The following is a 14,796-nucleotide window of genomic DNA, read 5'->3' as shown; positions in this document are numbered from 1 at the left end:
ATAAATTGAAGGTAAGTCAAGAAATGGACGACCTCAACAACCAGTTGATCAAACGTAATGAAGATGTAATCAAATGCAAGAATGAACTATAAGAAGTGTCAAGAAAATCAGAATTCAAACTGAAATCATACCTCAAAAAAGAGATGGACACTATTCAAAACATCACAATAGAAAACAAAAATGAAATAGAATTTATGAAAACCTCTCTAGAACCACTCACCAACAGAGTTACTCATGTGAAAGACAGAATCTCTGACCTGGAAGATAGGACAGAAGAAATTGGTCGGGAGGCCAAAACCTTTGCTAAGTTCAAAAAAATCGAGTGAACAAAATATGAGGGAAATGTGGGACACTCTAAAGTGAGCAAACATCCAGATCATGGGCCTAAAAGAAGGAGAGGATAAAGGGAAGAGAAAGGAAGGGAGGAGGATACTTATTGATATTATATATATTTAAGTACAATGATTGTAATGGGGAGGTAATATGATGGAGAATGGAATTTCAAAGGGGAAAGTGTGGGGGTGGGGAAGGAAAGAATTACCATGGGATTTTTTTTTATAGTCATGGAAAAATGTTAATAAAAAATTAAATAAATAAATAAATAAAATAAAAAATAAAAAAAAAAAAGAAGGAGAGGAAATCCAGACCGGAGGCATAGAAAACATTCTCAACTAAATTACTGAAGAAAAATTTCTGAATCTTGCAAAAACAGAGGCCCATCCAGATGCAAGCAGTCCACAGAACACCAAACAAGCAGGACCAAAGAAGAAACTCTTCAAGACACATCATAGTTAAAACCCTTAACAATGAAAAGAAACAGAGCATTAAAAACAGAAGTAGAGAAGCAATTCACAGCATACAAAGGCAATCCCATAAGAATAACATAGATTTCTCAATGGAAATCCTGAAAGCCAGAAGGGCCTGCAATGGAACACTTCAAAGTCTGAAAAACTATGGATTCCAACCCAAGATACTTTACCCAGAAAAATTACTCCACATAATAGATGGTGAAAGAAAAAATTTCCATGAAAATATCGACTGTATAATTACATGAACACAAAGCCAAACCTTCAGAGAATACTTGAGGGAATATTCTACACAGAACAGTCAAACAACAAATCTCAGGAGCAAACAAGAAGATCACAATAACCAAAACAGACCAGGATCAAAACAGTACATAACACAAGTAAGCAAATGGAAATAATAAAACAAAAAGGTTTAGCTATATTAATATCTGATAAAATAGGCTTCAAACCAAAAGTAATCAAAAAGGACAAAGAAGGCCACTTCTTACTCATCAAGGGAATGATCCAACATGAGCACATCACAATCATAAATATATATGCCCCAAACATGGGGGCACCACAGTTTATAAACCAAAATCTACTTGACAATAAAACAAAAATAAATGCCAACACCATTATAGTTGGAGATTCAATTCTCCACTATCAACAATAGACACATCATCCAAGCAGAAAATCAACAAGGAAATAATAGAGCTCAACAACATCATAGATCAACTACACCTAAAGGATATCTACAGAATTTTACACCCCAACTCTGCACAATACAGATTCTTCTCAGCAGCTCAGGGAACCTTCTCCAAAATTGACCATCTATTAGGCAATAAAGGGTGCCTTCATAAAGTCAGGAAAACTGAAGTAACTTCCTGCACAATGTCAGATCACAATGCTTTACAGCTAGAAATTAACAAGAGACACATCAAGAATGCCACCAATTCCTGGAGACTAAACAACACACTTTTAAACAACGAATGGGTTGTGAAAGAAATAAAAAAGTAATTGTAAAATTCCTTGATTTGAATGATAATGAAAACACAATCTACCAAAACTTATGGGACTCAATGAAGGCAGTCATAAGGGGAAAATTCATAGCCCTAAATGCCTTCATTACAAAGTCAGAGAGATTACAAATCAATAACTTGACTGTCCACCTAAAGGCACTGGAAAAACAAGTATCCAATCCAAAAATCTTGAGTCGGAAAGATATAATCAAAATTAGAGCAGAAATTAATGAATTGGAAACTAGGAAAACAATTTAAAAAATCAATGAAACTAACAGCTGGTCCTTTGAAAAAAATAAACAAGATTGAGAAGCCACTGGCCACAGTAGTGAACCACAAAAAAGTTAAGTCTCAAATTAACAAAATCAGAAATGGAAAAGGATAGATCACTACAGACATCATTTAATTGAAAGAATCATCAGGGCATACTTCAAAAACCTCTGCTCCACAAAATTAAATAATCTGGGATAAATGGATAAATTCCTAGATACATACTACCTACCCAAACAAAACTCAGAGCAGATTAATCTCCTAAACAAACCGATCACATCTATGGAGATTGAAAAGGTAATCAAAAACCTCCCCTAAAAGAAAAGTCCAGGACCAGATGGCTTCTCAGCTGAATTCTATCAAACCTTCATAGAAGAAATGAAACCAACTTTTCTCAACTATTCTGCATAATTGGAGACCATGGAATCCTCCCTGACTCCTTTTATGAAGGTAGCATCACCTTAATACCAAAACCAGAGAGAGATGCAACAAGGAAAGAAAATTATAGAAACTTAGATGTAAATATCCTGAACAAAATCCTTGCAAACTGAATTCAACAACATATCAAAAGCATCATCCATCTTGATCAAGTAGGCTTCATCCCAGGAATGAAGATATGGTTTAACATATAGAAATCAGTCACTGTAGTATACCACATAAATAAACTGAACCATAAGAACAACATGATCATCACAATTGATGCAACACAATAAAAGCTATATATAAAACTCCTAAAGCCCAAATAATTCTTAATGGGGAAAACCTCAAGGAGTTCCCACTGAGATTGGGGTGCCCACTATTACCACTGCTCTTCAACATAGTGCCAAAAGTACTAGCCCAAGCAATAAGACATGAGAAATAAATAAAAGGAATTAAAATTGGGAAGGAAGAGTTTAAATTTGCCCTATTTGCAGATGACATGATATTATATATAAATGACTCAAAAGTCTCCATCCCTAAACTTCTCAAGGTGATAAATTCCTTCAGGAAAGTGGCACGATACAAAATCAATACACAAAAATCAGTAGCTTTTATATATGCAAAGATACAGAGAAAGAAATCAGTGAGACTGTCCCAATTGAAATAACAAAAAAAATTAAAAACCTTGGAATAAAACTAACAACAGATGTGAAGCAACTATATAATGAAAATAACAACAACAACAAAAAAAACCACTCAAGAAAGAAATAGAGGAGGGCTTAAGAAAATGGAAGGACCTCCATGTTCCCAGATAGGTAGAATTAATATTGTAAAAATGGAAATTCTACCAAAAGCAATATGAAGATTTAATGCAATACCAATAAAAATACCAGCATCATTCTTCAGTGCGACTGAAAAAATGATCTCAAAATTCATATGAAATGGTAGAAGGCCTCAGATATCCAAAAATATCCTCAGAAAAAAATAACACATCTGGATGTATTACTGCACCAAATCTAAAGCTATATTACAGAGCCATAGGAACAAAAACAGCATGGTACTTGAATAAAAACAGAAACATAGACCAATGGAACAGAATTGGAGACCCAGACTTTAGGGCAAGTAACTAAAGCTACTTGATCTTTGAGAAAGGTGCCAATAATTTAGACTGGAAAAAAGACACCATTTTCAACAAACGGTGTTGGACAAATTGGATGGCCATATGCAGAATAATGAAATTAAACCCACTCATTTTGCCATACCCAATAATCAAGTCCAAGTGGATTAAAGACCTCAAAAGAAGATATAAAACACTTCAACTACTTGAAGACAAATAGTAAACACACCCAGTGATATAGGATGGGGAAAAAGACTTCCTAAACAAAACCCCAGTAGTCAAGGAAATTAAACAAGCACTCAACCAATGGATTCTCATGACGCTAAGAGCTTTTGCCCAGACAAACATACCATTAGCAGAGCAAATAGATTACCCAATGAATGGGGGAATATCTTTGCCAGCTATACCACTGACAGAAAACTAATATCTAGAATGTACAAGCAACTCAAAAAACTAAACAATAAAAAAAATCAAACAACCCACTCCATAAATGAGGCAGAGAACTAAACAGGGAGTTCTCAGAGCAAGAATTACAAATGGCTAACACACCACTAAGAAAATGTTTAACCTCCTTAACCATTAAGGAAATGTAAATTAAAACAACTCCACATCACCCCACTAAGGATAGCAAACATTAAAAAACAAAATGAAAACAAATGTTGGCAAAGCAATGCAGAAATAGGAACCCTTGTTCACTGTTGGTGGGAATGTAAGCTGGTACAACCACTGTGGAAATCAATTTGGAGATTCCTGAAAAGGGTGAATATTGAGTTACCAGCTGACCCTGATATTCCCTTTGGGCATTTAACCTAAAAGCTCCACATCTCAGTTCAGAGATATTTGCTCAAAAATATTTATAGCTGCTCAATTCATAATAGCTAAAAACTGGAATCAACCCAGGTGCCCATCATTGGATGAATGGATAACCAAGATGTGGTGCATGGAACAGATCATTTTAAGTGAACTCACACAATAACAGAAACACAATACTCACATGATCTCACTTATCTGAAGTTCCTAACCTGGATCAGTCCAAGTTGCTAACATAACTAAATAGTATCTTGAGACTTAGACAATAGGGAGGGTAGAGCTTGGGGAAGAAAAAGGGTGGGGGCACAAAATCTGAACCTAAATTGAACTGGTACCATAGAATACTATATCCTGGAAATCAGACTAAAAGGTGGAACCCTCAAGCAAACCTTAGAGGGAGCACCTGAATCAAAGTGTCCTAGAGAGAGTGAGATGAAAACTAACCTCAAATTTCTCCTGTTTCTCTTTCTTCTCTGGCTTTTTCTTTTTTCTTTTCCATTGGTACTGGCCTGTAATTCCCTTTATGAGGCTGTGGTCTACATCCACAAAGAGATATTGATCAGAAAGACCTATTAGATCTCCCAAAACAGGCAAGACAGACTTCTGTCAGAGCATTTGATTATCCACTTGAGGATAATGATAAGACCCTACTGCTGAAGACACCAATCGCTGTAGGCTCCTACCATGGAGAGACCTAATTGGAATCGAAAAGAGAGCCAGTTCTCAAATAATTAGCCCATCTTGTACTGGAAGGTGCTACATGAACTATCAGGGAAAAGTGGCCAACATCTGTCCAAGCCACTCAAAATCTAAGCAACTCAGAAGCAAACAACCTGACATGATACTCACACAAGTGCAATAGTGGCATCCAGCCAAGTTGGGTAACTAACTGCTCTTAGATTGCCTAGCAGATCTGCTCAGTGGAAAGGAAAAAAATATCTAGAACTGGAAAACAAATCAGAATCATATCCAGATAATTATTCTGATTTTCATTGTCAAGCTCCCACTAACCTTACACTATAAAAGTGTCCAACCCCTTATAATTCTCTCTAAATTAATACTGGTTATCCTATTTAACTAGCACTGAATTCATTATCTGTTGGAGAATCTGCTTCTCTTTTTCAGATGGGAACTAGACTTGAGGAAATAAAAACCCAATGCATTTGATCCCAGTCCCAGCTGAAACCACAGAGGAATTGGGATATGAACAAGACTGCTGTGCTCTCAGTTAAGCTGATATCAGCATGAGAGTGACGGAAAAAGATACTGAGGACACTCAACACCTACCAAACCAGAAATCTAGATGTTCCTAAGTAGCAGTAAACTTAAAATGCTCCCAAGTATGGCCCAGGGAATCTTGTGGAAGAGGAGATGGAAAGACCGTTAGAGCCACAAGTTGGGACATTTTGCACAGAGACATTGCCTCTTCCTCATAACTGACTGTTGTTCCATGCTGCATTACCCACAATCCCCAGGGGGTTGACCTGCATCCCCAACAAGGAAGGCCTCTTCAGAAAAGGGGTAGTGGGGAAGGAAACAATGGTGCCAACATATGATGTTTACATACAAAATATGTCCATATCAAATAATAATAATAATAAAATGAACACATTTAAAAAATTAAAGTTATATTGCAAAGCTAAGTGTCATTAGCCATAAGACTTTAAAGCAGAGTAATAATAAAAAAGTAGCCTTGACAATTATAGACTATGAAGCTCTGGAAACACAGTGTATAGAGATAGAGAAGACAGAACCTAGAAAGATACTCACAAATATATTGAATTAGAATACATAAGACAGGTGACACATGAAATCTTTGGGGAAAATGATCTTCCATAAATTGAGCTAGAATTAAATAGTTGCTATTTAGACTAAATGATGAGTTAAAATTGCCAAACCTCAGACAACAATTCATAATAAAATGCCATTTTATAGGGCTGGAAGGATGGCTTAGCAGTTAAGGTACTTGCCTGCAAAGCCAAAGGACCCATGTTCAATTCTTCATGACTTACAAATTAGCCAGATGCACAAGGTGATGCATGCATTTGGAGTTTGTTTGCAGCAGCTGGAGGCCCTGGTGTTCCCATACTCACTCACAATATCTCTCTCTCTCTCTCTCTCTCTCTCTCTCTCTCTCTTTCTCTTTCTCTCCTCTCTCTCAAATAAATAAAACAAAATTTTAAAATGCTATTTTCTCTTAAGTTTGTATGTGGTAAAACTTAAAAAACAATCAAAATAATAGTTTAGTGAAAGAAATAAGGTGCCAAATCAAGGAGAAACTACACATAAATATATTTTTAGTAATGCTCTAGTTTTGAATTAGTTAGTGGGGCAAGGGAGTTTATTATAATGAACAAACAAATAACATGACAAATTAAATTGAATGAGTACCTTAAAATAATTTCAGAAAAATAATTTTTATATTTTTACTTATTATTTACTTTGCAAGCAAAGAGAAAAAATGGGCTCACCAGAGCATCTTACCAAAGCAAACAAACTCCAGATGCATGCACCACTCTGTGTACCTGGCTTTATGTGGGTACTGGGGAATCAAACTCATGCCATCAAGCTTTACAAGAAAGCACCTTTAACCACCAAACCATCTCTCTAGCCCAAAATAAAAAAGAAGAAAGAAAGAAGAAAGAGATAACAGGGCAGAAAGAGGGCTGAGATCAGCATGGACAAGACTTTATGTTCAATTAAAAATAGATTCTTTCATCAGACTTAGGTACGTAAAGAGAAGAACTGATTGGTATGCAGATTCAAGAGGCTGACCTAAAGGCTAGCCCACCTAGGTAGTATGCTAGACTGTGGAGGCAGAAGGGGGCACTGCAGCCATTGTGGATAAAATAATCAGACAAGAGTTCTTGCCAAGGTGGGATGATATTTTTTGGTTCCCCCTTTGGGCTCCTGTCCCTAACTAAAATTCTTTAAAAGAAGCTAGCTTTATCTTGTTTCTCCTTCAGTAGGAAAAGTCAAAGACCCTGTTTAAAATCTTATGTCAATGCTGGGACAAAATAAAGACCCCCAGATATTCAGTACCATGCAACATAACAAATTCTTCAAGAAATACATTCTTAGGTATAATTTCCATTGCATTATCTTTCTTATTTATAGTCTCAAAGTATCCATCACCTATTAATCTGCTCTTCAGTAACCAAATAATTCATGACACTAATCATAGAGCTACCCATGTATATCCATGGGAGACTGGTACCAAGATATCCTTCAAGTATCAACATATCTATATGCTCAAGTCTCATATATAAACAAGGTATATTTGTATTTAACTTTTATATATGTTCCTGTTTATTAAAAATCATCTCAATTACTTCTAATAATTAATGTGAAGTAAGCCTTATGAACATAACTTTTATGTTAAAAATCTGGGGCATAAGGAGATGGCTCAGGTAAAGAAGTGCTTGTCATACAAGCATAAACACCTGAGTTTAGATCCCCAGAACTCACATGAAAGCTGGATACAGTGGTGCACACCTGTCATCCAACACTGGGGAAGCAGAGACAGGAAGATCCCTGAGAAAAACTTGCTAGCTAGTCCAGCCTAAGATGGCAACTTACAGGCCAATGAGAGATCTTCCACAAAATAAAGTGAAAAGCAATTCAGGAAAATACCCATTGTCAATTTCCAGCCTGCATACATACATACACTTGTCTACATGCACATGCATACACATGTGTATTCATTCACATGTAGACACATTTACACATTCATACAAAATATTTTTAAAACTGTTTATATTCAGAACAGATACAATTTTCAATCTGTAATTGGCTAAATTTACAAAGGTAGAACCTATAGATACAGAAGGTCAACTGAACTTGATATAGTCTGTATTTCTACCTGAATTTCCATATGACTATATACTGTAAATTGCACTCTTATTTACTATGATTATGAAAAATAGCAAAATGCAAACCACTCATGATTTGTATACAGTGAGTAGGAAAGCTAATTTATAATTTTTTAAAGTTTTATTCATTTATTTGACAGTGACAGACAAAAAGAGAAAGAAGCAGACAGAGAGAGAGAGAGAAAGAGAGAGAGAGAGAGAGGGAGGGGGGGAGGGAGGGAATGGGCATGCCAAGGCCTCCAGCCACTACAAATAGAATGGGCATGCCAAGGCCTCCAGCCACTACAAATAAACTCCAGATGCATGTGCCACCTTGTGCATCTGGTGTATGAGGGTCCTGGGGAATCGAGCCTCGAACTGGGGTCCTTTGGCTTCACAGGCAAGCGCTTAACAGATAAGCCATCTCTCAAGCCCCTAATGTATAATTTTAAGTCAATTTTCAAAATAGTTTGATCTGGTATTAAACTGGTAACGATTTTAGAAAGTCTCTTACCTGTGCTGAGGGATTTAAATCACTTTCTTGAAGTAAAGGATAGGTTGTGCCTTGTGATTGCTGAAGTTTTTCTTTTAATTTTGTATTTTCTTGTTCTTTTTGAAATAGCTGATCCTGAAGATTAATAACACTTTGCCGGAGCATAGCTTCACTTGATTTTGTGGTTTCAAAACAAATATATAATTCATTATAAAGCTGTTAAAAAAACAAATTAAATAACTATTTAATTAACTACTTATGGACATATTATACATTTATATGTGAACTATGTATGAACATAGTTGTCTCCAATTTATGATAATAGCTTAAGTGAAAAACAAAATGGAGACATGAGGTACTGGGAAGATGGCTCAGTAGATAAAGTGCTTGTTGTGCAAGCATGAGGACCCGAGTTCAGATTGCCAGTACTTACATAAGAAGCTGGATGCAATGAAAGGGTATGGAATCCCAGTAGGTCTATAGTAAGAAGCTATGGAAAAAGTCAAATGCAGTGTAAGTGTCTGGAATTCCACTGGTCCTTTAGAGAGATGTGAGGCAGAGAAGAAGATTCCCTAAATGATCATGAGCCAACTAGCCTGGCATCAGAAAAACAGAGACTCTATCTCAAACAAGGTACTGAGGATGCTGCCCTCTGACCTCCACAAGAAAGCAATGGCATGCACATCTTTCTCCCTATCTTTCTGATTCTCTCTCTCTCTCTCTCCACATACACACACAAAGATGAACTGAACAATGTCAATTTCATTAGATGGAACAAAAATAAAGTTACTCTAATGATCACAAAAATGTGGGAAAATATTAACAGTATTAGGAAATTACACACAGTTTAATGAAGTTTATATATTTGAAATCAAAAGTAAAAGGTCAACACATTTTAATCTAGGATAAATTAATATCTACTTCTAAAGTGAGGTAGAAAGAATAATAAGAGAGAAAGTAAGGCAATAAGGTTAAAACAGGGTGTAGATTTTCAGTGTCAGGACAATGGATTTGTCTATAAGTAACAGGGAGCTATCAAAAAATCTTATTTTAATCTAGGATAAATTAATATCTACTTCTAAAGTGAGGTAGAAAGCATAATAAGAGAGAAAGTAAGGCAATAAGGTTAAAACAGGATGTAGATTTTCAGTGTCAGGACAATGGATTTGTCTATAAGTAACAGGGAGCTATCAAAAAATCTTGAATTGGGGCTGGAGAGATGGCTTAGCGGTTAAGCGCTTGCCTGTGAAGCCTGAGGACACTGGTTTGAGGCTCGATTCCCCAGAACCCACGTTACCCAGATGCACAAGGGGGCGCATGTGTCTGGAGTTCGCTTGCAGGGGCTAGAAGCCCTAGCACACCCATTCTCTCTCTCTCTCTCTCTCTCTCTCTCTCTCTGCCTCTTTTTTGTATGTCTGTCACTCTCAAAATAAATAAAGAAAAAGATGAAAAAATCTTGAATTGTATAATAATATAAAAGCAATAGTCTAAAGGTATAAGTAGACATATTTAATTTTTCAATCCAAGGACATATTCATAAAATAAATTTAAAACTATATTTTATTAAAACTGTGAGACATCAATAGTACGTAAATGGTATCATGTAGAGAGAAGCCTATGGGTAATAAAAGTATTCTTGATATCAAGGACTTGATTATTAATAAAATTCTAACTTATGATTGTGATTTAATTTGTTGTAGTTCAAACCATAGTGACTGACTTACATGTGGAATTCATATGCATATTCGCTATTAACACCAGGAACGTAACCCAAAAGCAAAGATTAAAAATTTTTAAAGTGAACAAAGAAATCATATGACAATAAATCCAAAACCTCCAAGTGGACACATCTCGAGATAATGCAACTGACAGAGTAAGACTTGAGTTTGTTTACACAGTTAAAGACACGGAGCTACTCCCACTCATTGGTCTTACCTCATAGAAAAAATGTGAACTATGAAACATAAATACATAAAAATGTTTAAAAGTATAAGTTTTCAATTCATCTATAAAGTGATGTTTGGCATGTGTGTGTGTATGTGTGTATACATTCTAATGTTTATAAACTTTATAACTTTAGGTACTTATGAATCCTCTTTTCTTAATGCATTTCTTCATATAATTTTTCATGAAAAAAGTCCCATGAAATCCTTACTCTGAAATTTCATTAATAAAAATTTAGTCTTCTAGAATATAATTTGATTGAGAAAATTAAGGAGTCTACTTCAGTTTTAGCCAATTTTTAAAAGAAGTATTGCTTGTATGATTTATGAAGAATTTCAAAATATAAATTTATATTTTATTAGTCATTATCTTTAAACTAGGGAATATGCCCAATGATTTCTAGTGGCTGATGCTACCAGATAGTCTAGGAAGGAAAAAGTAGGAATACTAAAAGCTTTTAGGGACAATTAAAAGGTCAGAGTAGCCCCAGTGATGACCAAACTTTAGATGCATTTTGTTCATGATTGCTTTCAGGGTAGAAAAGAAAAAGGTGTCACTTCTTGAGATCAGAGATGAGGGATCTGGGTCTATTTACTAAGGAAAAAAAGCTTTATCTCATCTTCTTCCTCTCTTCGAATTTCTCATTCTTGCTTCATAAAGTAGATGAATAACATTACTCTTGTGCTCTCTCCTCTGGCTGTTCAGTGGTATTCTTTTTGAGAAGTTTCTCTGATCTCCTGTGACTGGTTGGGTAACTACACTGAGGCAAACATGTGCCTTGAAGTAAATACTTCGCCAAGCAGCAAATGAAAAGGAACTCAGAAGACCCAGAATACATGATTTAGACCAGTCTGGCTCTCTGAAATTGGGACAAACTCAATCTATTGATCTTATTCTCAATGTACATCTCCTAGTGGCTGTTCTCTTGATGAGACTGGCCTTCACTACTTAATTGCACTAAGACAGCTTAGTTCCAACCTTAAGGGTACAGACAGCAAAGAGAGCCCTCCAGCTATGATAAATTCAAGGCCAAACTCCACCAGTAAACTCCACTAGAACAGATCTAACAAGATTAAGTCTATCTTTATTTCTAATATGATGTTTGAGGGCAATGCCTCTGGGTATTGAAATGTTGATTTCTCAAAGAGATCTTGCCAGGAGGGAAGAAATCTAGACATTCCACAGCCTCGGAGAGATACCACCTTACTCTCTTCTCACTAGTAAGAGTTCAAAAAGTTCCCAAGTGGGTAAATTCCATAAAATAATAAATTATCTATATTGGTTGTGGCATCCTGAGTTACTATTTTTTCTCCATCTGCAATCAAAATTCCTTACAGCAGTTTTTAGAGAAGTTTTTTTGTTACAATTTGTTTCCCCACAAATCAGAATGGATTAGAAATTTTTACAAGAGTCTGGAAAAAGTTAATCAATGACTTGTTTTCTTCTCAAATACAATAGCAATTCATAAGTTTACTATGTGCTACTTCCTGAATGAGAAGTGAGAGAAACCAGGGAGAAAAGATTTCAAGGAGAAAGAGCATCAATGGAGGGGTTACAGAACAGCTACAAAGCACATAAAAAGCAACAGAAGGAAAAGTAGGAAATAGCCTATAATTCATTCCACAGCTCCAAGGGTACCAGAGAGGCAGGAGGACAGGTAACTGAAGACAAAACAAAGTAGGTCAGTATCTCTGACAACAAGGAGGTCTGCAAACCCTACCTGCTACCCTTCTCACAAGGTTTAAAGCCAGTGGGAGGAAGCTTTGGTGGCACTTCCTCCTCCTATGTGGCTAATGTGCACTGGAGAAATCCACTGTGTCTTTCTTGACACATCAGTGTTCTACAAGGTTCCATGCTGAGGAGGTACTATTGTTAAGACTGAGCTATTATGGGGACTTAAAGACAAGGAGCAATCCCAAGTGAGAGAGACAAAACTACCTGCCAGTATCTCAGTGGGGCATGGCAGTCATGTAGGGAAGGAACAATTGATATTGATCTGCAGCCTATGAGAGACCCTATCTCCAAAAAAAGGTGGATGATATTTACAAGGAACAACACCTGAGGCTGTCTTTGGCCTCCACACACTGGTACACACATATGCACCTACACATATGCTAACATATGAATACACATATAGTGGTTTGAAAGAAGTGTCTGCCCTAGTCTCATATGTTTTGAATGCTTGGTCTCCCATTGCAGCAATTTGGGAGCTGGAGCCTTGTTGGAGAGGTGTGTTGCAAGGTGAAGGCTCTGACATATTATAGCCCACCTTCCCGCTTTCTAGAGATCAGTAAACCTGCTGAATTTTTCCAGATGCTATGACAAGATGTGATGTTCAGCCTGTACTGTACCATTCTTGCCTTGCCATGCTGAAACTACCTTCAAAACTTTAATCACATCAGTCATAGTCTCTGAACAGAGGCCACGAGGAGCCTTGTAGATGAACTTCGGGACTCAGGACCTAACAGAAGGGAAAAGAAACAAAGTGACAAGGTAATACAATAATTCAGGTAATACAGGAGAGTGTCATACACAGCATGGTGACAACAGGGATGACTGGAAACAGAAATACGGACAAAGAGTAGTCAGACAATAGTTTGTTTTGAAAAGACTAATATAATATGGCCATTGGGAACTCAGGTAAAGAAAGCTGTCAATAGACTATCAGATATAATCATTCCTAGAGTTCACAAGCTAGATTTGGAATAAATAAATTTTGGCATCTTCAGCACATAGACAGTATGTGTTTGAAAGCATGGTTGATTATACATTAAAGATTCCAAGACTAGTTAAACATTTTCAGGAAAAAAAGACTAGGAAGAACCAGAAAGAAATTACGAAGAACAATCTGAAACTACTGGAAAAATACAATTTAAAGTCAAGACTTTAAATATAAATATATATTTCCAGAAGGCCAGCAACAGTGACAAATGTTGAGGAAAGAAAGAGAAAAAAAGTTATTAATAGAGTACAAATTTTCAAGTCATTTGAGCAATGGCAACTGATGTAGACAAGAAAGTATAATGGACAATCCTGTCCCATGAAATGAAAAGGTGGGACTTGCTGGACCTGCAGTGAATAGTACGGGCTCCAGTCTCCTGCTCCTCATCACTCCTATCCTTAGGGAAACATGAAGGGAACCCAGAGTACGGGTTACAAATCATTATTCCACAGAAGCAGAGACAATCTGTGTTTGATGGTGCTAAGCAGATTGCTCCATGGATCACTTGCCCTTCAAGCATGAGGACTGATGTTCAGATCCTCAGCATCCATGTAAACGCCAGGTAGAGTGGCACATGTCTGTCATCCCAGTGCCTAGAAGACAGAAACATAATTCCAGAGCAAGTGGAGCAACAAGCCATATTCAGCATGTTTGGAGCTCAAGTGTTAACTTCCAGAAAAGAACAAACTACGGGTCTGGAGTATTCACTAGACTTATGTCCAGCTGAGTGCATTATCATGACTCTGTTGTAAAGACTTCTGTTACCAGAAAAATACTCCCTTAGCCTACACCTTGTGAGCAGATGAAGGGTGCTGCAGGCAGAATGCTGGTGCCAAAGTCTAAACATGATGGACTGTCACAGCTACAATGATTCAGAAGTCTGTTTACAGGCAAATTTGCATCTCTGAAACCTTCAAAATAATACAGAAATTTTGCATTTTGTCTTGTTTTTATGGTTCCGTTTAAGTAGACATTAGATAACTCAATCACTTTTGGATCATAGCTGCTATGGGTGGGCCAGGCCAACTCTCAGCCCATGGCAGGTTCTTTACCTCAGTAGTGTAATGTTGTTGGAAGGAGCATTTTGTTGTAGGCTGTGGGGGTGGGGAACTGAACCACTGAATTTTAGTCACCTCTCATATATTATTTGACTAAGGGTGGTAGTCATTAGGAGGGTATGATAAGAAATGTAAATGTATTGACTATGGTTCCTAGCATTGCAGGCATTTTTTTAAAGGATGATGGGAGAATGATTGGTTTTATTTTAAACCTTTTGCTGAAAAAACCAAGAAAAGTAATTTTCTGAAATACACTTGAAATGCTACATTTACTAAATCAGTATAGACAAGACAAAATCAAGTACTT

General features: G+C 36.6%; 1 protein-coding gene across 8 annotated transcripts in view; it reads right to left on the bottom strand.

The window, feature by feature from the left end:
* Cntln (centlein) overlaps window positions 1-14,796 on the bottom strand; it is a 292,751-nt gene that overhangs the window by 185,083 nt on the left and 92,872 nt on the right. For 7 of the 8 annotated variants that reach the window (XM_045135495.1, XM_004658429.2, XM_045135491.1 and 4 more), the window contains exon 8: window positions 8,787-8,981. The exons of the other annotated variant lie outside the window; for it this stretch is intronic. In XM_045135495.1, coding sequence (XP_044991430.1) covers window positions 8,787-8,981 — 195 coding nt within the window. The remainder of the gene's footprint in view (window positions 1-8,786; window positions 8,982-14,796) is intronic. 8 annotated transcript variants of the gene reach the window in all.

The sequence above is a fragment of the Jaculus jaculus genome, chromosome 1 (genome assembly GCF_020740685.1).
Source record: "Jaculus jaculus isolate mJacJac1 chromosome 1, mJacJac1.mat.Y.cur, whole genome shotgun sequence".
Lineage (NCBI taxonomy): Eukaryota > Metazoa > Chordata > Mammalia > Rodentia > Dipodidae > Jaculus > Jaculus jaculus.
The sequence above is the reverse complement of the archived record's forward strand: the minus strand, read 5'-3'. Positions and strand labels throughout refer to the sequence as shown.